This window comes from Pangasianodon hypophthalmus, chromosome 30 (genome assembly GCF_027358585.1).
Source record: "Pangasianodon hypophthalmus isolate fPanHyp1 chromosome 30, fPanHyp1.pri, whole genome shotgun sequence".
NCBI lineage: Eukaryota > Metazoa > Chordata > Actinopteri > Siluriformes > Pangasiidae > Pangasianodon > Pangasianodon hypophthalmus.
In genome coordinates, this window is record NC_069739.1 from 244,925 (window position 1) to 269,924 (window position 25,000).

At 51.2% G+C, this 25,000-nt stretch overlaps 2 protein-coding genes across 2 annotated transcripts in view; one reads left to right on the forward strand and one right to left on the reverse strand.

Annotated features, from left to right (window-relative positions):
* Positions 1-21,579, forward strand: part of slc35a1 (solute carrier family 35 member A1) — a 26,726-nt gene extending 5,147 nt beyond the window's left edge. The window contains exons 2-8 of the mRNA XM_034302083.2: positions 4,186-4,363; positions 4,568-4,724; positions 19,086-19,238; positions 19,447-19,513; positions 19,630-19,806; positions 20,471-20,605; positions 20,800-21,579. Of these exons, the coding sequence (XP_034157974.1) occupies positions 4,186-4,363; positions 4,568-4,724; positions 19,086-19,238; positions 19,447-19,513; positions 19,630-19,806; positions 20,471-20,605; positions 20,800-20,936 (1,004 nt within the window). The 3' untranslated portion in view covers positions 20,937-21,579. The remainder of the gene's footprint in view (positions 1-4,185; positions 4,364-4,567; positions 4,725-19,085; positions 19,239-19,446; positions 19,514-19,629; positions 19,807-20,470; positions 20,606-20,799) is intronic.
* Positions 21,580-21,604: 25 nt separating this feature from the next.
* rars2 (arginyl-tRNA synthetase 2, mitochondrial) overlaps positions 21,605-25,000 on the reverse strand; it is a 13,778-nt gene continuing 10,382 nt past the window's right edge. Inside the window, exons 16-20 of the mRNA XM_053231839.1 lie at positions 22,980-23,089; positions 22,757-22,852; positions 22,448-22,522; positions 21,921-21,984; positions 21,605-21,738 (exon numbers count right to left, since the gene is read on the reverse strand). Coding sequence (XP_053087814.1) covers positions 21,652-21,738; positions 21,921-21,984; positions 22,448-22,522; positions 22,757-22,852; positions 22,980-23,089 — 432 coding nt within the window. The 3' untranslated portion in view covers positions 21,605-21,651. The remainder of the gene's footprint in view (positions 21,739-21,920; positions 21,985-22,447; positions 22,523-22,756; positions 22,853-22,979; positions 23,090-25,000) is intronic.

Here is a 25,000-nt window from a genome sequence, read left to right on the forward strand (position 1 = left end):
GGATCTGTCTGCCTGCCTCTTTAATAAAACGTGTAACGAGTTGCGTCCTCAACTCGCCGTTCATGACAGAATACTTCTCGTCACCATGGACGCAGCAGGAACGTGAGAGGGGCATCAATCCAGAATTACCATCCCGGAGCTCAACTCGATCCGTTCTCCTCAAAGGACTTTCATTCATCCCCCAGAACCCTTCAGTGGCTTTGCAGTTTACTGAGAATGCTACCTGCTGCATCAGCCTGTCGATAAGCAGTGGTTAAGGTTCTTGTTGCCCCGACCGAGCCCGGCAGTGGGCGGAGCTCCTGATCACCACAGGAACTAGAGGTCTTTGCAACGTAGCCAAAGTTTGTCTGCTTATTAAGAAAGGTGTTTGAGTGTCCTGAGTTTAACCCCAAGCTTGAAAATATTTTGGAAAGGGCCAGCCTGGCGGTCGAACTCACTCAGTCGTTTATGAAATACTATGAGGAGCGGAAGGCTGGAGACAAAGAGGCGACGGGGTGGCCTCCCCTGCAGAGCTCCCTCTAGAGGCTGATTGGGTGGCTTCTCCAGCCGACTCCAGCCAGAGGCCAACGCCCGGCCTCCCACACCATGCTCCTGCCTGAGGCCAACAGCGTGGCCCCGCAGGACCTGCTCAGACTAGAGGCTGAAGTTGCGGCCTCCCAAGTCCTGCTCCTGCCCGCTCAAGACCCACTTACGCCAGAGGCTGACGGTTCTGCCTCCCAAGCCTTGTTTCCACCTCATGACCCAGGCGAGCCTGTCCCAGCCCCATGTCTGCTTCCCGGCTCCTCTGGGAAAAGTCAGCATGATGGACAGTGCAGGCCTCAGGACTGTGGGGTTGCCCGGATATTTTACCCAGAGGGGCCGGACTGCTAGGAGGAATGTTTGAAGGCTTTTGGGGAGAAGCACCCTTGAGTAGGGGGATCTGTCAGGGATTTCCCCCAGCGCCAATCGCTGCACACCGAAACGCTCAGTGCACATAAGCAGCTCGCTTCACTTGGTGCGCACTTCCGTGTAGTCACGTCATTGTTTACTTTGCCCTGTGAGTTTTGTTTTGGTTCATATCTTATCTCCTCTGATCTTATCGCTGGTTGTCTCTCTCACGTATCCTTATCATCATTTATTGTATGTGTTACAGAGAGTGTGAGCGTGGTGTTTAAGCTGTACTGTGTGTGTGTGTGTGTGTGTGTGTTACAGAGAGTGTGAGCGTGGTGTTTAAGCTGTACTGTGTGTGTGTGTGTGTGTGTGTGTGTGTTACAGAGAGTGTGAGCGTGGTGTTTAAGCTGTACTGTGTGTGTGTGTGTGTGTGTGTTACAGAGAGTGTGAGCGTGGTGTTTAAGCTGTACTGTGTGTGTGTGTGTGTGTTACAGAGAGTGTGAGCGTGGTGTTTAAGCTGTACTGTGTGTGTGTGTGTGTATGTGTGTGTGTGTTACAGAGAGTGTGAGCGTGGTGTTTAAGCTGTACTGTGTGTGTGTGTGTGTGTTACAGAGAGTGTGAGCGTGGTGTTTAAGCTGTACTGTGTGTGTGTGTGTGTGTGTGTGTGTTACAGAGAGTGTGAGCGTGGTGTTTAAGCTGTACTGTGTGTGTGTTACAGAGAGTGTGAGCGTGGTGTTTAAGCTGTACTGTGTGTGTGTGTGTTACAGAGAGTGTGAGCGTGGTGTTTAAGCTGTACTGTGTGTGTGTGTGTGTGTGTGTGTTACAGAGAGTGTGAGCGTGGTGTTTAAGCTGTACTGTGTGTGTGTGTGTGTGTTACAGAGAGTGTGAGCGTGGTGTTTAAGCTGTACTGTGTGTGTGTGTGTGTGTGTGTGTTACAGAGAGTGTGAGCGTGGTGTTTAAGCTGTACTGTGTGTGTGTGTGTGTGTGTGTGTGTGTTACAGAGAGTGTGAGCGTGGTGTTTAAGCTGTACTGTGTGTGTGTGTGTGTGTGTGTTACAGAGAGTGTGAGCGTGGTGTTTAAGCTGTACTGTGTGTGTGTGTGTGTGTTACAGAGAGTGTGAGCGTGGTGTTTAAGCTGTACTGTGTGTGTGTGTGTGTGTGTTACAGAGAGTGTGAGCGTGGTGTTTAAGCTGTACTGTGTGTGTGTGTGTGTGTGTGTTACAGAGAGTGTGAGCGTGGTGTTTAAGCTGTACTGTGTGTGTGTTACAGAGAGTGTGAGCGTGGTGTTTAAGCTGTACTGTGTGTGTGTGTGTGTGTGTGTTACAGAGAGTGTGAGCGTGGTGTTTAAGCTGTACTGTGTGTGTGTGTGTGTGTTACAGAGAGTGTGAGCGTGGTGTTTAAGCTGTACTGTGTGTGTGTGTGTGTGTTACAGAGAGTGTGAGCGTGGTGTTTAAGCTGTACTGTGTGTGTGTGTGTGTGTGTGTTACAGAGAGTGTGAGCGTGGTGTTTAAGCTGTACTGTGTGTGTGTGTGTGTGTTACAGAGAGTGTGAGCGTGGTGTTTAAGCTGTACTGTGTGTGTGTGTGTGTGTTACAGAGAGTGTGAGCGTGGTGTTTAAGCTGTACTGTGTGTGTGTGTGTGTGTGTGTTACAGAGAGTGTGAGCGTGGTGTTTAAGCTGTACTGTGTGTGTGTGTGTGTGTTACAGAGAGTGTGAGCGTGGTGTTTAAGCTGTACTGTGTGTGTGTGTGTGTGTGTGTGTGTGTTACAGAGAGTGTGAGCGTGGTGTTTAAGCTGTACTGTGTGTGTGTGTGTGTGTGTGTGTGTGTTACAGAGAGTGTGAGCGTGGTGTTTAAGCTGTACTGTGTGTGTGTGTGTGTGTGTGTTACAGAGAGTGTGAGCGTGGTGTTTAAGCTGTACTGTGTGTGTGTGTGTGTGTGTGTGTTACAGAGAGTGTGAGCGTGGAGTTTAAGCTGTACTGTGTGTGTGTGTGTGTGTGTTACAGAGAGTGTGAGCGTGGTGTTTAAGCTGTACTGTGTGTGTGTGTGTGTGTGTGTGTGTGTTACAGAGAGTGTGAGCGTGGTGTTTAAGCTGTACTGTGTGTGTGTGTGTGTGTTACAGAGAGTGTGAGCGTGGTGTTTAAGCTGTACTGTGTGTGTGTGTGTGTTACAGAGAGTGTGAGCGTGGTGTTTAAGCTGTACTGTGTGTGTGTGTGTGTGTTACAGAGAGTGTGAGCGTGGTGTTTAAGCTGTACTGTGTGTGTGTGTGTGTGTTACAGAGAGTGTGAGCGTGGTGTTTAAGCTGTACTGTGTGTGTGTGTGTGTTACAGAGAGTGTGAGCGTGGTGTTTAAGCTGTACTGTGTTTGTGTTACAGAGAGTGTGAGCGTGGTGTTTAAGCTGTACTGTGTGTGTGTGTGTCACAGAGAGTGTGAGCGTGGTGTTTAAGCTGTACTGTGTGTGTGTTACAGAGAGTGTGAGCGTGGTGTTTAAGCTGTACTGTGTGTGTGTGTGTGTGTTACAGAGAGTGTGAGCGTGGTGTTTAAGCTGTACTGTGTGTGTGTTACAGAGAGTGTGAGCGTGGTGTTTAAGCTGTACTGTGTGTGTGTGTGTGTGTTACAGAGAGTGTGAGCGTGGTGTTTAAGCTGTACTGTGTGTGTGTGTGTGTGTGTTACAGAGAGTGTGAGCGTGGTGTTTAAGCTGTACTGTGTGTGTGTGTTACAGAGAGTGTGAGCGTGGTGTTTAAGCTGTACTGTGTGTGTGTGTGTGTTACAGAGAGTGTGAGCGTGGTGTTTAAGCTGTACTGTGTGTGTGTTACAGATAGTGTGAGCGTGGTGTTTAAGCTGTACTGTGTGTGTGTTACAGAGAGTGTGAGCGTGGTGTTTAAGCTGTACTGTGTGTGTGTTACAGAGAGTGTGAGCGTGGTGTTTAAGCTGTACTGTGTGTGTGTGTGTGTGTTACAGAGAGTGTGAGCGTGGTGTTTAAGCTGTACTGTGTGTGTGTGTGTGTGTGTTACAGAGAGTGTGAGCGTGGTGTTTAAGCTGTACTGTGTGTGTGTGTTACAGAGAGTGTGAGCGTGGTGTTTAAGCTGTACTGTGTGTGTGTGTGTGTGTTACAGATAGTGTGAGCGTGGTGTTTAAGCTGTACTGTGTGTGTGTGTGTGTGTGTTACAGAGAGTGTGAGCGTGGTGTTTAAGCTGTACTGTGTGTGTGTGTGTGTTACAGAGAGTGTGAGCGTGGTGTTTAAGCTGTACTGTGTGTGTGTGTTACAGAGAGTGTGAGCGTGGTGTTTAAGCTGTACTGTGTGTGTGTGTGTGTTACAGAGAGTGTGAGCGTGGTGTTTAAGCTGTACTGCCTGACGGTGATGACGCTGGTTGCCGCGGCGTACACAGTGGCGTTGCGTTACACTCGCACGGTGCCTTCGGAGCTCTACTTCTCCACCACCGCTGTCTGTCTCGCTGAGATCATCAAACTGCTCCTGAGTTTAGGAATGCTTGCCCGGTACACACACACACACACACACACACACACACACACACGCACACATACACACATACACACATACAGACACGTATACACGCACACACACACACGTACACGCACACGCACACACTAACACACTGTGACTGTCTGTTATTATACATATTGATATGTATAATATCTGTTTCTATTGTGTGTGTGTGTGTGTGTGTGTGTGTGTATCAGCGAGTCAGGTGGGTTGAGGAGGTGTAATAGCGTGATCTTAGAACAGGTGCTTAATCCCGTAGAGGTGTTGAAGCTCAGCGTGCCGTCTGTAGTTTACGCCCTGCAGAACAACATGGCCTTCCTCGCTCTCAGTAACCTGGACGCAGCTGTCTATCAGGTACACACCCCACCTGTCTGTCTGTCTGTCTGTCTATCAGGTACACACCCCACCTGTCTGTCTGTCTGTCTGTCTGTCTGTCTGTCTGTCTGTCAGGTACACACCCCACCTGTCTGTCTGTCTGTCTGTCTATCAGGTACACACCCCACCTGTCTGTCTGTCTGTCTGTCTGTCTGTCTGTCTGTCAGGTACACACCCCACCTGTCTGTCTGTCTGTCTGTCTGTCTGTCTGTCTGTCAGGTACACACCCCGTCTGTCTGTCTGTCTGTCTATCAGGTACACACCCCACCTGTCTGTCTGTCTGTCTGTCTGTCTGTCTGTCTATCAGGTACACACCCCACCTGTCTGTCTGTCTGTCTGTCTGTCTGTCTGTCTGTCAGGTACACACCCCACCTGTCTGTCTGTCTGTCTGTCTGTCTGTCTGTCTGTCTGTCAGGTACACACCCCGTCTGTCTGTCTGTCTATCAGGTACACACCCCACCTGTCTGTCTGTCTGTCTGTCTGTCTGTCTGTCTATCAGGTACACACCCCACCTGTCTGTCTGTCTGTCTGTCTGTCTGTCTGTCTGTCAGGTACACACCCCACCTGTCTGTCTGTCTGTCTGTCTATCAGGTACACACCCCACCTGTCTGTCTGTCTGTCTGTCTGTCTGTCTGTCAGGTACACACCCCACCTGTCTGTCTGTCTGTCTATCTATCAGGTACACACCCCACCTGTCTGTCTGTCTGTCTGTCAGGTACACACCCCACCTGTCTCTCTGTCTGTCTGTCAGGTACACACCCCACCTGTCTGTCTATCTGTCTGTCAGGTACACACCCCACCTGTCTGTCTATCTGTCTGTCAGGTACACACCCCACCTGTCTGTCTGTCTATCTATCAGGTACACACCCCACCTGTCTGTCTATCTGTCTGTCAGGTACACACCCCACCTGTCTGTCTATCTGTCTGTCAGGTACACACCCCACCTGTCTGTCTGTCTGTCTGTCTGTCAGGTACACGCCCCACCTGTCTGTCTGTCTGTCAGGTACACACCCCACCTGTCTGTCTGTCTGTCTATCAGGTACACGCCCCACCTGTCTCTCTGTCTGTCTGTCAGGTACACACCCCACCTGTCTCTCTGTCTGTCTGTCAGGTACACACCCCACCTGTCTGTCTATCTGTCTGTCAGGTACACACCCCACCTGTCTGTCTGTCTGTCTGTCTGTCTGTCAGGTACACACCCCACCTGTCTGTCTGTCTGTCAGGTACACGCCCCACCTGTCTGTCTGTCTGTCTATCAGGTACACGCCCCACCTGTCTCTCTGTCTGTCTGTCAGGTACACACCCCACCTGTCTCTCTGTCTGTCTGTCAGGTACACACCCCACCTGTCTGTCTATCTGTCTGTCAGGTACACACCCCACCTGTCTGTCTGTCTGTCTGTCTGTCAGGTACACACCCCACCTGTCTGTCTATCTGTCTGTCAGGTACACACCCCACCTGTCTGTCTGTCTGTCTGTCTGTCAGGTACACACCCCACCTGTCTGTCTGTCTGTCTGTCTATCAGGTACACACCCCACCTGTCTGTCTGTCTGTCAGGTACACGCCCCACCTGTCTGTCTGTCTGTCTATCAGGTACACACCCCACCTGTCTGTCTGTCTGTCTGTCTGTCTGTCAGGTACACGCCCCACCTGTCTGTCTGTCTGTCAGGTACACGCCCCACCTGTCTGTCTGTCTGTCTGTCTGTCTGTCTGTCAGGTACACGCCCCACCTGTCTGTCTGTCTGTCAGGTACACGCCCCACCTGTCTGTCTGTCTGTCTGTCAGGTACACGCCCCACCTGTCTGTCTGTCTGTCTATCAGGTACACACCCCACCTGTCTGTCTGTCTGTCTGTCTGTCAGGTACACGCCCCACCTGTCTGTCTGTCTGTCAGGTACACGCCCCACCTGTCTGTCTGTCTGTCTGTCTATCAGGTACACGCCCCACCTGTCTGTCTGTCTGTCTGTCTGTCTGTCTATCAGGTACACGCCCCACCTGTCTGTCTGTCTGTCTGTCTGTCAGGTACACACCCCACCTGTCTGTCTGTCTGTCTGTCTATCAGGTACACGCCCCACCTGTCTGTCTGTCTGTCTATCAGGTACACGCCCCACCTGTCTGTCTGTCTGTCTGTCTGTCAGGTACACACCCACCTGTCTGTCTGTCTGTCTGTCTGTCTGTCTGTCTGTCAGGTACACACCCCACCTGTCTGTCTGTCTGTCTGTCTGTCTGTCAGGTACACACCCCGTCTGTCTGTCTGTCTGTCTGTCTATCAGGTACACACCCCACCTGTCTGTCTGTCTGTCTGTCTGTCTGTCTGTCTATCAGGTACACACCCCACCTGTCTGTCTGTCTGTCTGTCTGTCTGTCAGGTACACACCCCACCTGTCTGTCTGTCTGTCTGTCTGTCTGTCTGTCTGTCAGGTACACACCCCGTCTGTCTGTCTGTCTATCAGGTACACACCCCACCTGTCTGTCTGTCTGTCTGTCTGTCTGTCTGTCTATCAGGTACACACCCCACCTGTCTGTCTGTCTGTCTGTCTGTCTGTCTGTCTGTCAGGTACACACCCCACCTGTCTGTCTGTCTGTCTGTCTATCAGGTACACACCCCACCTGTCTGTCTGTCTGTCTGTCTGTCTGTCTGTCTGTCAGGTACACACCCCACCTGTCTGTCTGTCTGTCTATCTATCAGGTACACACCCCACCTGTCTGTCTGTCTGTCTGTCAGGTACACACCCCACCTGTCTCTCTGTCTGTCTGTCAGGTACACACCCCACCTGTCTGTCTATCTGTCTGTCAGGTACACACCCCACCTGTCTGTCTATCTGTCTGTCAGGTACACACCCCACCTGTCTGTCTGTCTGTCTGTCTGTCTGTCAGGTACACGCCCCACCTGTCTGTCTGTCTGTCAGGTACACACCCCACCTGTCTGTCTGTCTGTCTATCAGGTACACGCCCCACCTGTCTCTCTGTCTGTCTGTCAGGTACACACCCCACCTGTCTCTCTGTCTGTCTGTCAGGTACACACCCCACCTGTCTGTCTATCTGTCTGTCAGGTACACACCCCACCTGTCTGTCTGTCTGTCTGTCTGTCTGTCAGGTACACACCCCACCTGTCTGTCTGTCTGTCAGGTACACGCCCCACCTGTCTGTCTGTCTGTCTATCAGGTACACGCCCCACCTGTCTCTCTGTCTGTCTGTCAGGTACACACCCCACCTGTCTCTCTGTCTGTCTGTCAGGTACACACCCCACCTGTCTGTCTATCTGTCTGTCAGGTACACACCCCACCTGTCTGTCTGTTTGTCTGTCTGTCAGGTACACACCCCACCTGTCTGTCTATCTGTCTGTCAGGTACACACCCCACCTGTCTGTCTGTCTGTCTGTCTGTCAGGTACACACCCCACCTGTCTGTCTGTCTGTCTGTCTATCAGGTACACACCCCACCTGTCTGTCTGTCTGTCAGGTACACGCCCCACCTGTCTGTCTGTCTGTCTATCAGGTACACGCCCCACCTGTCTGTCTGTCTGTCTATCAGGTACACACCCCACCTGTCTGTCTGTCTGTCTGTCTGTCTGTCTGTCAGGTACACACCCCACCTGTCTGTCTGTCTGTCTGTCTGTCTGTCTGTCAGGTACACACCCCACCTGTCTGTCTGTCTGTCTGTCTATCAGGTACACGCCCCACCTGTCTGTCTGTCTGTCTATCAGGTACACGCCCCACCTGTCTGTCTGTCTGTCTGTCTGTCAGGTACACACCCCACCTGTCTGTCTGTCTGTCTGTCTGTCTGTCTGTCTGTCAGGTACACACCCCACCTGTCTGTCTGTCTGTCTGTCTGTCTGTCAGGTACACACCCCGTCTGTCTGTCTGTCTGTCTGTCTATCAGGTACACACCCCACCTGTCTGTCTGTCTGTCTGTCTGTCTGTCTGTCTATCAGGTACACACCCCACCTGTCTGTCTGTCTGTCTGTCTGTCTGTCAGGTACACACCCCACCTGTCTGTCTGTCTGTCTGTCTGTCTGTCTGTCTGTCTGTCAGGTACACACCCCGTCTGTCTGTCTGTCTGTCTGTCTATCAGGTACACACCCCACCTGTCTGTCTGTCTGTCTGTCTGTCTGTCTGTCTATCAGGTACACACCCCACCTGTCTGTCTGTCTGTCTGTCTGTCTGTCTGTCTGTCAGGTACACACCCCGTCTGTCTGTCTGTCTGTCTGTCTATCAGGTACACACCCCACCTGTCTGTCTGTCTGTCTGTCTGTCTGTCTGTCTGTCAGGTACACACCCCACCTGTCTGTCTGTCTGTCTATCTATCAGGTACACACCCCACCTGTCTGTCTGTCTGTCTGTCTGTCTGTCAGGTACACACCCCACCTGTCTCTCTGTCTGTCTGTCAGGTACACACCCCACCTGTCTGTCTATCTGTCTGTCAGGTACACACCCCACCTGTCTGTCTATCTGTCTGTCAGGTACACACCCCACCTGTCTGTCTGTCTGTCTGTCTGTCTGTCAGGTACACGCCCCACCTGTCTGTCTGTCTGTCAGGTACACACCCCACCTGTCTGTCTGTCTGTCTATCAGGTACACGCCCCACCTGTCTCTCTGTCTGTCTGTCAGGTACACACCCCACCTGTCTCTCTGTCTGGCTGTCAGGTACACACCCCACCTGTCTGTCTATCTGTCTGTCAGGTACACACCCCACCTGTCTGTCTGTCTGTCTGTCTGTCTGTCAGGTACACACCCCACCTGTCTGTCTGTCTGTCAGGTACACGCCCCACCTGTCTGTCTGTCTGTCTATCAGGTACACGCCCCACCTGTCTCTCTGTCTGTCTGTCAGGTACACACCCCACCTGTCTCTCTGTCTGTCTGTCAGGTACACACCCCACCTGTCTCTCTGTCTGTCTGTCAGGTACACACCCCACCTGTCTGTCTATCTGTCTGTCAGGTACACACCCCACCTGTCTGTCTGTCTGTCTGTCTGTCAGGTACACACCCCACCTGTCTGTCTATCTGTCTGTCAGGTACACACCCCACCTGTCTGTCTGTCTGTCTGTCTGTCAGGTACACACCCCACCTGTCTGTCTGTCTGTCTGTCTATCAGGTACACACCCCACCTGTCTGTCTGTCTGTCAGGTACACGCCCCACCTGTCTGTCTGTCTGTCTATCAGGTACACGCCCCACCTGTCTGTCTGTCTGTCTATCAGGTACACACCCCACCTGTCTGTCTGTCTGTCTGTCTGTCTGTCAGGTACACGCCCCACCTGTCTGTCTGTCTGTCAGGTACACGCCCCACCTGTCTGTCTGTCTGTCTGTCTGTCTGTCTGTCAGGTACACGCCCCACCTGTCTGTCTGTCTGTCAGGTACACGCCCCACCTGTCTGTCTGTCTGTCTATCAGGTACACGCCCCACCTGTCTGTCTGTCTGTCTATCAGGTACACACCCCACCTGTCTGTCTGTCTGTCTGTCTGTCAGGTACACGCCCCACCTGTCTGTCTGTCTGTCAGGTACACGCCCCACCTGTCTGTCTGTCTGTCTGTCTATCAGGTACACGCCCCACCTGTCTGTCTGTCTGTCTGTCTGTCTGTCTATCAGGTACACGCCCCACCTGTCTGTCTGTCTGTCTGTCTGTCAGGTACACACCCCACCTGTCTGTCTGTCTGTCTGTCTATCAGGTACACGCCCCACCTGTCTGTCTGTCTGTCTATCAGGTACACGCCCCACCTGTCTGTCTGTCTGTCTGTCTGTCAGGTACACACCCCACCTGTCTGTCTGTCTGTCTGTCTATCAGGTACACGCCCCACCTGTCTGTCTGTCTGTCTGTCTGTCTGTCAGGTACACACCCCACCTGTCTGTCTGTCTGTCAGGTACACACCCCACCTGTCTGTCTGTCTGTCTGTCTATCAGGTACACACCCCACCTGTCTGTCTGTCTGTCTGTCTGTCTATCAGGTACACACCCCACCTGTCTGTCTGTCTGTCTGTCTGTCAGGTACACACCCCACCTGTCTGTCTGTCTGTCTGTCTGTCAGGTACACACCCCACCTGTCTGTCTGTCTGTCAGGTACACGCCCCATCTGTCTGTCTGTCTGTCTGTCTATCAGGTACACACCCCACCTGTCTGTCTGTCTGTCTGTCTATCAGGTACACACCCCACCTGTCTGTCTGTCTGTCTGTCTATCAGGTACACACCCCACCTGTCTGTCTGTCTGTCTGTCTGTCTGTCAGGTACACGCCCCACCTGTCTGTCTGTCTGTCTGTCTGTCAGGTACACGCCCCACCTGTCTGTCTGTCTGTCTGTCTGTCTGTCAGGTACACGCCCCACCTGTCTGTCTGTCTGTCTGTCTGTCAGGTACACACCCCACCTGTCTGTCTGTCTGTCTGTCAGGTACACGCCCCACCTGTCTGTCTGTCTGTCTGTCTATCAGGTACACACCCCACCTGTCTGTCTGTCTGTCTGTCTGTCAGGTACACACCCCACCTGTCTGTCTGTCTGTCTGTCTGTCAGGTACACACCCCACCTGTCTGTCTGTCTGTCTGTCAGGTACACACCCCACCTGTCTGTCTGTCTGTCTGTCTGTCAGGTACACACCCCACCTGTCTGTCTGTCTGTCTGTCAGGTACACACCCCACCTGTCTGTCTGTCTGTCTGTCAGGTACACACCCCACCTGTCTGTCTGTCTATCTGTCTGTCTCTCTGTCTGTCAGGTACACACCCCACCTGTCTGTCTATCTGTCTGTCAGGTACACACCCCACCTGTCTGTCTGTCTGTCTGTCTGTCAGGTACACACCCTGTCTGTCTGTCTGTCTGTCAGGTACACACCCCGTCTGTCTGTCTGTCTGTCTGCAGGTACACACCCCACCTGTCTGTCTGTCTGTCTGTCAGGTACACACCCCACCTGTCTGTCTGTCTGTCTGTCTATCAGGTACACGCCCCACCTGTCTGTCTGTCTGTCTGTCTGTCTGTCAGGTACACACCCCACCTGTCTGTCTGTCTGTCAGGTACACACCCCACCTGTCTGTCTGTCTGTCTGTCTGTCTGTCTGTCTGTCAGGTACACACCCCACCTGTCTGTCTGTCTGTCTGTCTGTCTGTCAGGTACACACCCCGTCTGTCTGTCTGTCTGTCTGTCTATCAGGTACACACCCCACCTGTCTGTCTGTCTGTCTGTCTGTCTGTCTGTCTATCAGGTACACACCCCACCTGTCTGTCTGTCTGTCTGTCTGTCTGTCAGGTACACACCCCACCTGTCTGTCTGTCTGTCTGTCTGTCTGTCTGTCTGTCAGGTACACACCCCGTCTGTCTGTCTGTCTATCAGGTACACACCCCACCTGTCTGTCTGTCTGTCTGTCTGTCTGTCTGTCTATCAGGTACACACCCCACCTGTCTGTCTGTCTGTCTGTCTGTCTGTCTGTCTGTCAGGTACACACCCCACCTGTCTGTCTGTCTGTCTGTCTATCAGGTACACACCCCACCTGTCTGTCTGTCTGTCTGTCTGTCTGTCTGTCTGTCAGGTACACACCCCACCTGTCTGTCTGTCTGTCTATCTATCAGGTACACACCCCACCTGTCTGTCTGTCTGTCTGTCAGGTACACACCCCACCTGTCTCTCTGTCTGTCTGTCAGGTACACACCCCACCTGTCTGTCTATCTGTCTGTCAGGTACACACCCCACCTGTCTGTCTATCTGTCTGTCAGGTACACACCCCACCTGTCTGTCTGTCTGTCTGTCTGTCTGTCAGGTACACGCCCCACCTGTCTGTCTGTCTGTCAGGTACACACCCCACCTGTCTGTCTGTCTGTCTATCAGGTACACGCCCCACCTGTCTCTCTGTCTGTCTGTCAGGTACACACCCCACCTGTCTCTCTGTCTGTCTGTCAGGTACACACCCCACCTGTCTGTCTATCTGTCTGTCAGGTACACACCCCACCTGTCTGTCTGTCTGTCTGTCTGTCTGTCAGGTACACACCCCACCTGTCTGTCTGTCTGTCAGGTACACGCCCCACCTGTCTGTCTGTCTGTCTATCAGGTACACGCCCCACCTGTCTCTCTGTCTGTCTGTCAGGTACACACCCCACCTGTCTCTCTGTCTGTCTGTCAGGTACACACCCCACCTGTCTGTCTATCTGTCTGTCAGGTACACACCCCACCTGTCTGTCTGTCTGTCTGTCTGTCAGGTACACACCCCACCTGTCTGTCTATCTGTCTGTCAGGTACACACCCCACCTGTCTGTCTGTCTGTCTGTCTGTCAGGTACACACCCCACCTGTCTGTCTGTCTGTCTGTCTATCAGGTACACACCCCACCTGTCTGTCTGTCTGTCAGGTACACGCCCCACCTGTCTGTCTGTCTGTCTATCAGGTACACGCCCCACCTGTCTGTCTGTCTGTCTATCAGGTACACACCCCACCTGTCTGTCTGTCTGTCTGTCTGTCTGTCTGTCAGGTACACACCCCACCTGTCTGTCTGTCTGTCTGTCTGTCTGTCTGTCTGTCAGGTACACACCCCACCTGTCTGTCTGTCTGTCTGTCTATCAGGTACACGCCCCACCTGTCTGTCTGTCTGTCTATCAGGTACACGCCCCACCTGTCTGTCTGTCTGTCTGTCTGTCAGGTACACACCCCACCTGTCTGTCTGTCTGTCTGTCTGTCTGTCTGTCTGTCAGGTACACACCCCACCTGTCTGTCTGTCTGTCTGTCTGTCTGTCAGGTACACACCCCGTCTGTCTGTCTGTCTGTCTGTCTATCAGGTACACACCCCACCTGTCTGTCTGTCTGTCTGTCTGTCTGTCTGTCTATCAGGTACACACCCCACCTGTCTGTCTGTCTGTCTGTCTGTCTGTCAGGTACACACCCCACCTGTCTGTCTGTCTGTCTGTCTGTCTGTCTGTCTGTCTGTCAGGTACACACCCCGTCTGTCTGTCTGTCTGTCTGTCTATCAGGTACACACCCCACCTGTCTGTCTGTCTGTCTGTCTGTCTGTCTGTCTATCAGGTACACACCCCACCTGTCTGTCTGTCTGTCTGTCTGTCTGTCTGTCTGTCAGGTACACACCCCGTCTGTCTGTCTGTCTGTCTGTCTATCAGGTACACACCCCACCTGTCTGTCTGTCTGTCTGTCTGTCTGTCTGTCTGTCAGGTACACACCCCACCTGTCTGTCTGTCTGTCTATCTATCAGGTACACACCCCACCTGTCTGTCTGTCTGTCTGTCTGTCTGTCAGGTACACACCCCACCTGTCTCTCTGTCTGTCTGTCAGGTACACACCCCACCTGTCTGTCTATCTGTCTGTCAGGTACACACCCCACCTGTCTGTCTATCTGTCTGTCAGGTACACACCCCACCTGTCTGTCTGTCTGTCTGTCTGTCTGTCAGGTACACGCCCCACCTGTCTGTCTGTCTGTCAGGTACACACCCCACCTGTCTGTCTGTCTGTCTATCAGGTACACGCCCCACCTGTCTCTCTGTCTGTCTGTCAGGTACACACCCCACCTGTCTCTCTGTCTGGCTGTCAGGTACACACCCCACCTGTCTGTCTATCTGTCTGTCAGGTACACACCCCACCTGTCTGTCTGTCTGTCTGTCTGTCTGTCAGGTACACACCCCACCTGTCTGTCTGTCTGTCAGGTACACGCCCCACCTGTCTGTCTGTCTGTCTATCAGGTACACGCCCCACCTGTCTCTCTGTCTGTCTGTCAGGTACACACCCCACCTGTCTCTCTGTCTGTCTGTCAGGTACACACCCCACCTGTCTCTCTGTCTGTCTGTCAGGTACACACCCCACCTGTCTGTCTATCTGTCTGTCAGGTACACACCCCACCTGTCTGTCTGTCTGTCTGTCTGTCAGGTACACACCCCACCTGTCTGTCTATCTGTCTGTCAGGTACACACCCCACCTGTCTGTCTGTCTGTCTGTCTGTCAGGTACACACCCCACCTGTCTGTCTGTCTGTCTGTCTATCAGGTACACACCCCACCTGTCTGTCTGTCTGTCAGGTACACGCCCCACCTGTCTGTCTGTCTGTCTATCAGGTACACGCCCCACCTGTCTGTCTGTCTGTCTATCAGGTACACACCCCACCTGTCTGTCTGTCTGTCTGTCTGTCTGTCAGGTACACGCCCCACCTGTCTGTCTGTCTGTCAGGTACACGCCCCACCTGTCTGTCTGTCTGTCTGTCTGTCTGTCTGTCAGGTACACGCCCCACCTGTCTGTCTGTCTGTCAGGTACACGCCCCACCTGTCTGTCTGTCTGTCTATCAGGTACACGCCCCACCTGTCTGTCTGTCTGTCTATCAGGTACACACCCCACCTGTCTGTCTGTCTGTCTGTCTGTCAGGTACACGCCCCACCTGTCTGTCTGTCTGTCAGGTACACGCCCCACCTGTCTGTCTGTCTGTCTGTCTATCAGGTACACGCCCCACCTGTCTGTCTGTCTGTCTGTCTGTCTGTCTATCAGGTACACGCCCCACCTGTCTGTCTGTCTGTCTGTCTGTCAGGTACACACCCCACCTGTCTGTCTGTCTGTCTGTCTATCAGGTACACGCCCCACCTGTCTGTCTGTCTGTCTATCAGGTACACGCCCCACCTGTCTGTCTGTCTGTCTGTCTGTCAGGTACACACCCCACCTGTCTGTCTGTCTGTCTGTCTATCAGGTACACGCCCCACCTGTCTGTCTGTCTGTCTGTCTGTCTGTCAGGTACACACCCCACCTGTCTGTCTGTCTGTCAGGTACACACCCCACCTGTCTGTCTGTCTGTCTGTCTATCAGGTACACACCCCACCTGTCTGTCTGTCTGTCTGTCTGTCTATCAGGTACACACCCCACCTGTCTGTCTGTCTGTCTGTCTGTCAGGTACACACCCCACCTGTCTGTCTGTCTGTCTGTCTGTCAGGTACACACCCCACCTGTCTGTCTGTCTGTCAGGTACACGCCCCATCTGTCTGTCTGTCTGTCTGTCTATCAGGTACACACCCCACCTGTCTGTCTGTCTGTCTGTCTATCAGGTACACACCCCACCTGTCTGTCTGTCTGTCTGTCTATCAGGTACACACCCCACCTGTCTGTCTGTCTGTCTGTCTGTCTGTCAGGTACACGCCCCACCTGTCTGTCTGTCTGTCTGTCTGTCAGGTACACGCCCCACCTGTCTGTCTGTCTGTCTGTCTGTCTGTCAGGTACACGCCCCACCTGTCTGTCTGTCTGTCTGTCTGTCAGGTACACACCCCACCTGTCTGTCTGTCTGTCTGTCAGGTACACGCCCCACCTGTCTGTCTGTCTGTCTGTCTATCAGGTACACACCCCACCTGTCTGTCTGTCTGTCTGTCTGTCAGGTACACACCCCACCTGTCTGTCTGTCTGTCTGTCTGTCAGGTACACACCCCACCTGTCTGTCTGTCTGTCTGTCAGGTACACACCCCACCTGTCTGTCTGTCTGTCTGTCTGTCAGGTACACACCCCACCTGTCTGTCTGTCTGTCTGTCAGGTACACACCCCACCTGTCTGTCTGTCTGTCTGTCAGGTACACACCCCACCTGTCTGTCTGTCTATCTGTCTGTCTCTCTGTCTGTCAGGTACACACCCCACCTGTCTGTCTATCTGTCTGTCAGGTACACACCCCACCTGTCTGTCTGTCTGTCTGTCTGTCAGGTACACACCCTGTCTGTCTGTCTGTCTGTCAGGTACACACCCCGTCTGTCTGTCTGTCTGTCTGCAGGTACACACCCCACCTGTCTGTCTGTCTGTCTGTCAGGTACACACCCCACCTGTCTGTCTGTCTGTCTGTCTATCAGGTACACGCCCCACCTGTCTGTCTGTCTGTCTGTCTGTCTGTCAGGTACACACCCCACCTGTCTGTCTGTCTGTCAGGTACACACCCCACCTGTCTGTCTGTCTGTCTGTCTATCAGGTACACACCCCACCTGTCTGTCTGTCTGTCTGTCTGTCTGTCTATCAGGTACACACCCCACCTGTCTGTCTGTCTGTCTGTCTATCAGGTACACACCCCACCTGTCTGTCTGTCTGTCTGTCTGTCTGTCTGTCTGTCAGGTACACACCCCACCTGTCTGTCTGTCTGTCTGTCTGTCAGGTACACACCCCACCTGTCTGTCTGTCTGTCTGTCTGTCAGGTACACACCCCACCTGTCTGTCTGTCTGTCAGGTACACGCCCCATCTGTCTGTCTGTCTGTCTATCAGGTACACACCCCACCTGTCTGTCTGTCTGTCTGTCTATCAGGTACACACCCCACCTGTCTGTCTGTCTGTCTGTCTATCAGGTACACACCCCACCTGTCTGTCTGTCTGTCTGTCTGTCTGTCAGGTACACGCCCCACCTGTCTGTCTGTCTGTCTGTCTGTCAGGTACACGCCCCACCTGTCTGTCTGTCTGTCTGTCTGTCTGTCAGGTACACGCCCCACCTGTCTGTCTGTCTGTCTGTCTGTCAGGTACACACCCCACCTGTCTGTCTGTCTGTCTGTCAGGTACACGCCCCACCTGTCTGTCTGTCTGTCTGTCTATCAGGTACACACCCCACCTGTCTGTCTGTCTGTCTGTCTGTCAGGTACACACCCCACCTGTCTGTCTGTCTGTCTGTCTGTCAGGTACACACCCCACCTGTCTGTCTGTCTGTCTGTCTGTCAGGTACACACCCCACCTGTCTGTCTGTCTGTCTGTCAGGTACACACCCCACCTGTCTGTCTGTCTGTCTGTCAGGTACACACCCCACCTGTCTGTCTGTCTATCTGTCTGTCTCTCTGTCTGTCAGGTACACACCCCACCTGTCTGTCTATCTGTCTGTCAGGTACACACCCCACCTGTCTGTCTGTCTGTCTGTCTGTCAGGTACACACCCCGTCTGTCTGTCTGTCTGTCTGTCTGTCAGGTACACACCCCACCTGTCTGTCTGTCTGTCTGTCAGGTACACACCCCACCTGTCTGTCTGTCTGTCTGTCTGTCAGGTACACACCCCACCTGTCTGTCTGTCTGTCTGTCAGGTACACACCCCACCTGTCTGTCTGTCTGTCTGTCAGGTACACACCCCACCTGTCTGTCTGTCTATCTGTCTGTCTCTCTGTCTGTCAGGTACACACCCCACCTGTCTGTCTATCTGTCTGTCAGGTACACACCCCACCTGTCTGTCTGTCTGTCTGTCTGTCAGGTACACACCCTGTCTGTCTGTCTGTCTGTCAGGTACACACCCCGTCTGTCTGTCTGTCTGTCTGCAGGTACACACCCCGTCTGTCTGTCTGTCTGTCTGTCAGTTTCACACCCCATCTGTCTGTCTGTCTGTCTGTCTGTCAGGTACACACCCCATCTGTCTGTCTGTCTGTCTGTCAGGTACACACCCCACCTGTCTGTCTGTCTGTCTGTCTGTCAGGTACACACCCCACCTGTCTGTCTGTCTATCTGTCTGTCTCTCTGTCTGTCAGGTACACACCCCACCTGTCTGTCTGTCTGTCTGTCTGTCAGGTACACACCCCACCTGTCTGTCTGTCTGTCTGTCAGGTACACACCCCACCTGTCTGTCTGTCTGTCTGTCTGTCTGTCAGGTACACACCCTGTCTGTCTGTCTGTCTGTCAGGTACACGCCCCACCTGTCTGTCTGTCTGTCTGTCTGTCTGTCTGTCTGTCTGCAGGTACACACCCCGTCTGTCTGTCTGTCTGTCTGTCTGTCTGTCTGTCAGGTACACACCCCATCTGTCTGTCTGTCTGTCTGTCAGGTACACACCCCGTCTGTCTGTCTGTCTGTCTGTCTGTCTGTCAGTTTCACACCCCGTCTGTCTGTCTGTCTCTCTGTCTGTCAGGTACACACCCCACCTGTCTGTCTGTCTGTCTGTCTGTCTGTCAGGTACACACCCCGTTTGTCTGTCTGTCTGTCTGTCTGTCTGTCAGGTACACACCCCACCTGTCTGTCTGTCTGTCTGTCTGTCTGTCAGTCAGTTTCACACCTCATCTGTCTGTCTGTCTGTCTGTCTGTCTGTCAGGTACACACCCCGTCTGTCTGTCTGTCTGTCTGTCTGTCTGTCAGTCAGTTTCACACCTCATCTGTCTGTCTGTCTGTCTGTCTGTCAGTCAGTTTCACACCTCATCTGTCTGTCTGTCTGTCTGTCTGTCTGTCAGGTACACACCCCGTCTGTCTGTCTGTCTGTCTGTCAGGTACACACCCCACCTGTCTGTCTGTCTATCTGTCTGTCTGTCTGTCAGTTTCACACCCCGTCTGTCTGTCAAATCATCTCTCACACACACAATATAACGTCTATAAACCTGAACTGTTCCTTGACTGTTCCATCTACATTCATTTGCGGTTCTTTTTACGTTCCTTTAACGTTGATTGAAGGTTCCCGTTCCCTCACTGTGTGTAGGTGACGTATCAGCTGAAGATCCCGTGTACGGCTCTGTGCACTGTGCTGATGCTGAACCGTTCTCTCAGCCGCATGCAGTGGTTCTCCGTCTTCATGCTGTGTCTGGGGGTCATCCTGGTCCAGTGGAAGCCTGCTGAGCTCACTAAGGTCCAGGTGAGAATTCACACACACACACACACACACACGATCTGCACAATCACAACACACTTCAGAGATTCTGCTCTGGAATCAGCAGGTTATGGTGTGAATTCAGATGAAAACATCTCGAACTTTACGCCATAACGATGAAGACTTCTAAAGTCATTCTAGAACCCTGTAGAGCAAGGTGAACATCTCCGTGATGTGATGTAAATGTTCTCAGGTGGATCAGAACCCCATCGTCGGCTTTGTGGCCATCGCCATCGCAGTTCTCTGTTCTGGATTTGCAGGTTTGATTTAATTCTCTGTATGTTTAATTCATTTATAGTAACACCTGCTCGCTTTATTACAGCCGTGACAGTGCCCCTGCTGTGTGTGTGTGTGTGTGTGTGTGTGTGTGTTTCAGGTGTGTACTTTGAGAAGGTGTTGAAGAGCTCGGAGACGTCTCTGTGGGTGAGGAATATTCAGATGTACCTGTCGGGGATCGCCATCACACTGCTGGGTGTGTACATGACGGAAGGAGCGAAGGTGATAGAGAAAGGCTTCTTCTTCGGCTACACGCCGTGGGTCTGCGTCGTCGTCTGTGAGTCTCTCACACACACACACACACACACACACACACACACACACTCGTACTACAATGTTAAGTTCACTTCCTGTGCTGAGATGTTCCTCCATTAACACTGCATGATTTTTTTTTAAATAAATGAGCATCATAGTCAGCAGCTTGTCTTTTTAATCTGTTTATTTATTAATTACAGTCTCAGAAAAAGTACTTTTCCTTGTCACTCCAGTCGTAACCTCAAGCATCAACTTTTATTACCTTTAGTACACCTGGAAAGGTATAAGTATTAAATCATTAAAGCTTTACTCTAAAAACTAATGACAGTCATTTATGTGCCGTAAATCATTTTAAAGTTCACGATTTCCGCAGGTTCCACCTCTGCAACAAGGAAAAGTACCGTTCAGTACCCTTCTTCTCTGAGAGTGTAAAAAAAAGCAGTACATCAGTAGAAACCCGGCGTAATAAATGCTCTGAACTTTAACATTTCAAACTAAATGTTTTAAAACAGAGAAAATTGTTGATGCGTAAACTGCTGATGTGTTTCTCACTTTTTCAAAATCTGACTTTCCTACCTTTTAAAAATAAAAATATCTCAGAATCACAGTTACAATAAACAGATCAGTTCATACTGTTTGAGCTGATAGACGTGTGTGTGTGTGTGTATGTGTGTGTGTGTGTGTAGTATTAGCCAGTGTCGGTGGTCTCTACACGTCTGTGGTGGTGAAATACACAGATAACATAATGAAGGGCTTCTCTGCGGCGGCGGCCATCGTCCTCTCCACCATCGCCTCCGTCACACTGTTCGGCCTGCAGATCAGTGAGTGTCCACGCCCCCGCCTTCTGATTGGCTGAGAGGGTGTATGCAGTGTACAGAGAGAGAGAGCAAGAATTAAAATTAAATTTATTAAAGTAATTAACCAGCAGTAAAGAACGTTATGACGTGTTACAGTACATGTTGAGACGTTTATAAAGTGACGTTAATAAAGTGTGTGTGTTTTTTTCCTCCTCCAGCGATGACGTTCTCCACCGGCGCGCTGCTCGTCTGCGTCGCCATTTACCTGTACGGTTTACCCAAACAGGACACCAGCACGCTAACCAAAGCTAGCGATGATATCAAGGCTAGCAAAGAGAAGCTAATCCACGTCTGAGGATGGAGACGTGAAGAAGAGACGCTCGACACGTCTCTCTTTAAAACACTAGTTAATTCTGTCATGTCTCCATTTCATGGTAGAGGCGGAGCCTAGCGTGGACAGAAAAAAGGGGCGGGGCCAACAGGAGCCTGGAGTAAACCAGGACCTGTGAAATTGTATTCATTATTTCCTTAATGGGGTTCAATCAATGTTTCTGTTTCTGTCTTTTTTTTTTTCATCCCCTGTTCTCTACAGCCTGGGAAGTGCACTAGGGCTGTTCCCTTTCCCCTAGACTACAGTGTTGGACACTGACCTGCTGCAGTGCATTGTGGGATATCAGAGATGGGCTGGATTTTCTGCACTCAGCTTTCAGATGTGATTTTATAAGAAAGGTTGATGTAAAAAATCAGCCACAGCCATATAGGGTGAAACTAATTTACATATTACCATGTAAGGATTATCTAATTTACATATTTACCACAGAGATGTGAATGCTATACACACTTCAATTACTTAAACACACACACACACACACACGGACTGTTAGAAGTGTTGCTTAATCAGTTGTTATTTCACCATATTTAAAAATTTGTTATGGAATTTTTTTGCAATAATTTCAGTAATTAATCGTGAAATAAATCGTAGTGTGTGTAAGAAATCAGTCGCTTCTTCCCTGGCTTTTTTATTTTTAGCGTTTTATTTGCACACTGTGAAATTTTTTACACATTCAGTTTCACATTTTCTCCACCGGAGTCACGCCAAGAATCTTCATCCCATTGGCCAGGACTGAGCATGTGCCTGCGAAGAGGTGGAGCCTGGCCTGTCAATCAGAGAAATGGGCGGGACCACAGAGAGAGAGAGAGAGAGATGATTTAACAAATTATTGTCTAAGTCTAATCTAACAGCAAATCTGAAGGTCAGAATGTGAGTGTATGTGTGTGTGTGTGTGTGTGTGTGTGTGTGTGTGTGTGTGAGAGAGAGAGAGATTTTAGCTGTAATTACCTGAGCCACGTCTGTAGCGCTTCCTTTCACCGGTAGATCTCTGTGTGCTGAGGACGCCAAGTGACTGAACACACACACACACACACAGAGTTATAACAGATTTACAGAAATCATGACCTGCTTTAAACTGGTGTAAGTGTATGACATGTAGTCATGTTACATGTGTGTGTGACGTAGGTGACGTGGTGTAGGCGTGTGACGTACGTGATGTGTAGGCATGTGACGTAGGCATGTAATGTGGGGTTTGGCGTGTGATGTAGGTGACGTGGTGTAGGTGTGTGTGTGGGGTTTGGCGTGTGACAGGTGTGTGTGTGGGGTTTGGCGTGTGACAGGTGTGTGTGTGGTGTAGGCGTGTGTGTGGTGTAGGTGTGTGTGTGGGGTTTGGCGTGTGACAGGCGTGTGTGTGGTGTAGGTGTGTGTGTGGGGTTTGGTATGTGACAGGTGTGTGTGTGGTGCAGGCGTGTGTGTGGTGCAGGCGTGTGTGTGGTGTAGGCGTGTGTGTGGGGTTTGACGTGCTGGGGTCGTACCACAGCGTGAGCAGGAAGTTGACGAGGTAGCGCGGCTGTAGCTCGAGCGCAGACTGAAGCAGAACCTCATCGTACCTGAGAACAGAGAAGCAGGTGAGGGTTAGAACACCTGCACACACTCCTGGGCTGTGTCCCAAATCTCTCTCTCTGCTCCCTTATTCCCTACGCTGGAGCATCACGAGCACTATGTAGTGCACTAACACAGAGTACACTAGAGATGGAGATGTAGAGATGTTCACTTTCATCTGCAGGGTTCTAGAATGTAGAACTGTTACACTGTGATCAGTTAGAACCGATCTAGAACCCTACCTCAGTAAGTGCTGCAGGATGGAAATGCTCCTGCGGTCCTGAAGATGAGACGCATCGAAGTGTGTGTGAGTCTCGTCTCCATGCGTCCTCAACAAACTGCACACAGTTAACACACACACACACACACACACACACACACACACACTAACTCTCTCCAAATGTGTGATATGCAGCAGAGGACACAATGAAGTGTGTGTGTGTGTGTGTGTGTGTGTGTGTGTACCTGCGCAGGCGAGCGTGTGTGTACTGCAGAAAGACACCGGTGTCGCCCTGAGCCTGTAACACTCGCTCCCAATCAAACACATAATCCGCCGTCAGGGGACCTTTAAAGTCCTGAAACACACACACACACAGTATATATTACATCAATCAGGCGTAACGTTAAACCACTGACAGGTGAAGTGAATACCTGATTATCTCGTTACAATAGCACCTGTAAAGGTGAGGGATTTATCAGGCAGCAGGTGAACAGTCAGTTCTGGAAGTTGATGTGTTGGAAGCAGGAAAAATGGGCAAGCGTAAAGATCTGAGTGACTTTGACAAAAGCTAAACTGTGATGTCTAGACGACTGGGTCAGAGCTTCTCCAGAGCAGCAGGTCTTGTGAGGTCTTCCTGGTGTGCAGTGGTTAGAACCTACCAAAAGTGGTCCAAGGAAGAACAACCGGTGAACCAGCGACAGGGTCATGGGCTCCCAAGACTCACTGATGCACGTGGGGAGTGAAGGTCCGTCTGGTCCGATCTCACAGAAGAGCTACTGTAGCACAAACTGCTGAAACGTTAAAGCTGCTCTGATAGAAAGGAGTCAGAACACACAGTGCAGTGCAGCTTGCTGCGTATGGAGCTGCGTAGCTGCAGAGCGGTCAGAGAGCCCATGCTGACCCTGTCCACCACCCAAAGCTCCTACAATGGACACGTGAGCATCAGAACTGGACCATGGAGCAATGGAAGAAGGTGGCCTGGTCTGATGAATCACGTTTTCTTTTACATCATGTGGAAGGCCGGGTGTGTGTGTGTGTGTGTCGCTTACCTGGGGAAGAGATGGCACCAGGATGCACTATGGGAAGAAGGCGAGCTGGTGGAGGCAGTGTGATGGTCTGGGCAATGTTCTGCTGGGAAACCTCGGGTCCTGGCCTTCATGTGGATGTTACTTTGACACGTACCACCTACCTAAACATTCCTGCAGACCAGGTTACACACCTTCATGGTAACAGTGTTCCCTAACGGCAGTGAACTCTTTCAGCAGGATGATGCTCCCTGACACACTGCAGAAACTGTTCAGGAGGTTTGAGGAACATGACAAAGAGTTCAAGGTGTTGACTTGGCCTCCAAATTCCCCAGATCTCAATCTGATCGAGCGACTGTGGGACGTGCTGGACAAACAAGTCCGATCCATGGAGGCTCCACCTCACAACTTACAGGACTTAAAGGATCTGCTGCTAATGTTTTAGTGCCAGAAACCACACACACCTTCAGATGTGGTTCAGGTCTTGTGGAGTCCATGCGTCAGAGTCAGAGCTGTTTTACTGACACAAGGAGGATCTACACAATATTAATCAGGTGGATTTAATGTTATAGCTGAGCAGTGTATATACAGTTGAGGTCAAAAGTTTACATCCCCCTTTCAGAATCTGCAAAATGTTAATTATTTTACCAAAATAAGAGGATCATACAAAATGCATGTTATTGTTTATTGTTTATTTAGTGCTGACCTGAATAAGATATTTCACATAAAAGATGTTTACATAAAGTCCACAAGAGAAAATAATAGCTGAATTTATAAAAATGACCCCGTTCAAAAGTTTACATCCCCTTGATTCTTAATACTGTGTTGTTACCTGAATGATCCACAGCTGTGTTTTTTTGTTTACTGATAGTTGTTCCTGAGTCCCTCGTTTGTCCTGAACAGTTAAACTGCCTGCTGTTCTTCAGAAAAATCCTTCAGGTCCCACAAATTCTTTGGTTTTCCAGCATTTTTGTGTATTTGAACCCTTTCCAACAATGACTGTATGATTCTGAGATCCATCTTTTCACACTGAGGACGACTGAGGGACTCGTATGCAACTATTACAGAAGGTTCAAACGCTCACTGATGCTCCAGAAGGAAAAAACATGCATTAAGAGCCGGGGGGTGAAAACTTTTAAACAGAATGGAGATGTGTACATTTTTCTTATTTTGCCTAAATATCATATTTTTTCATTTAGTACTGCCCTTCAGAGGCTACAGAAGATAGTTACATGTTTCCC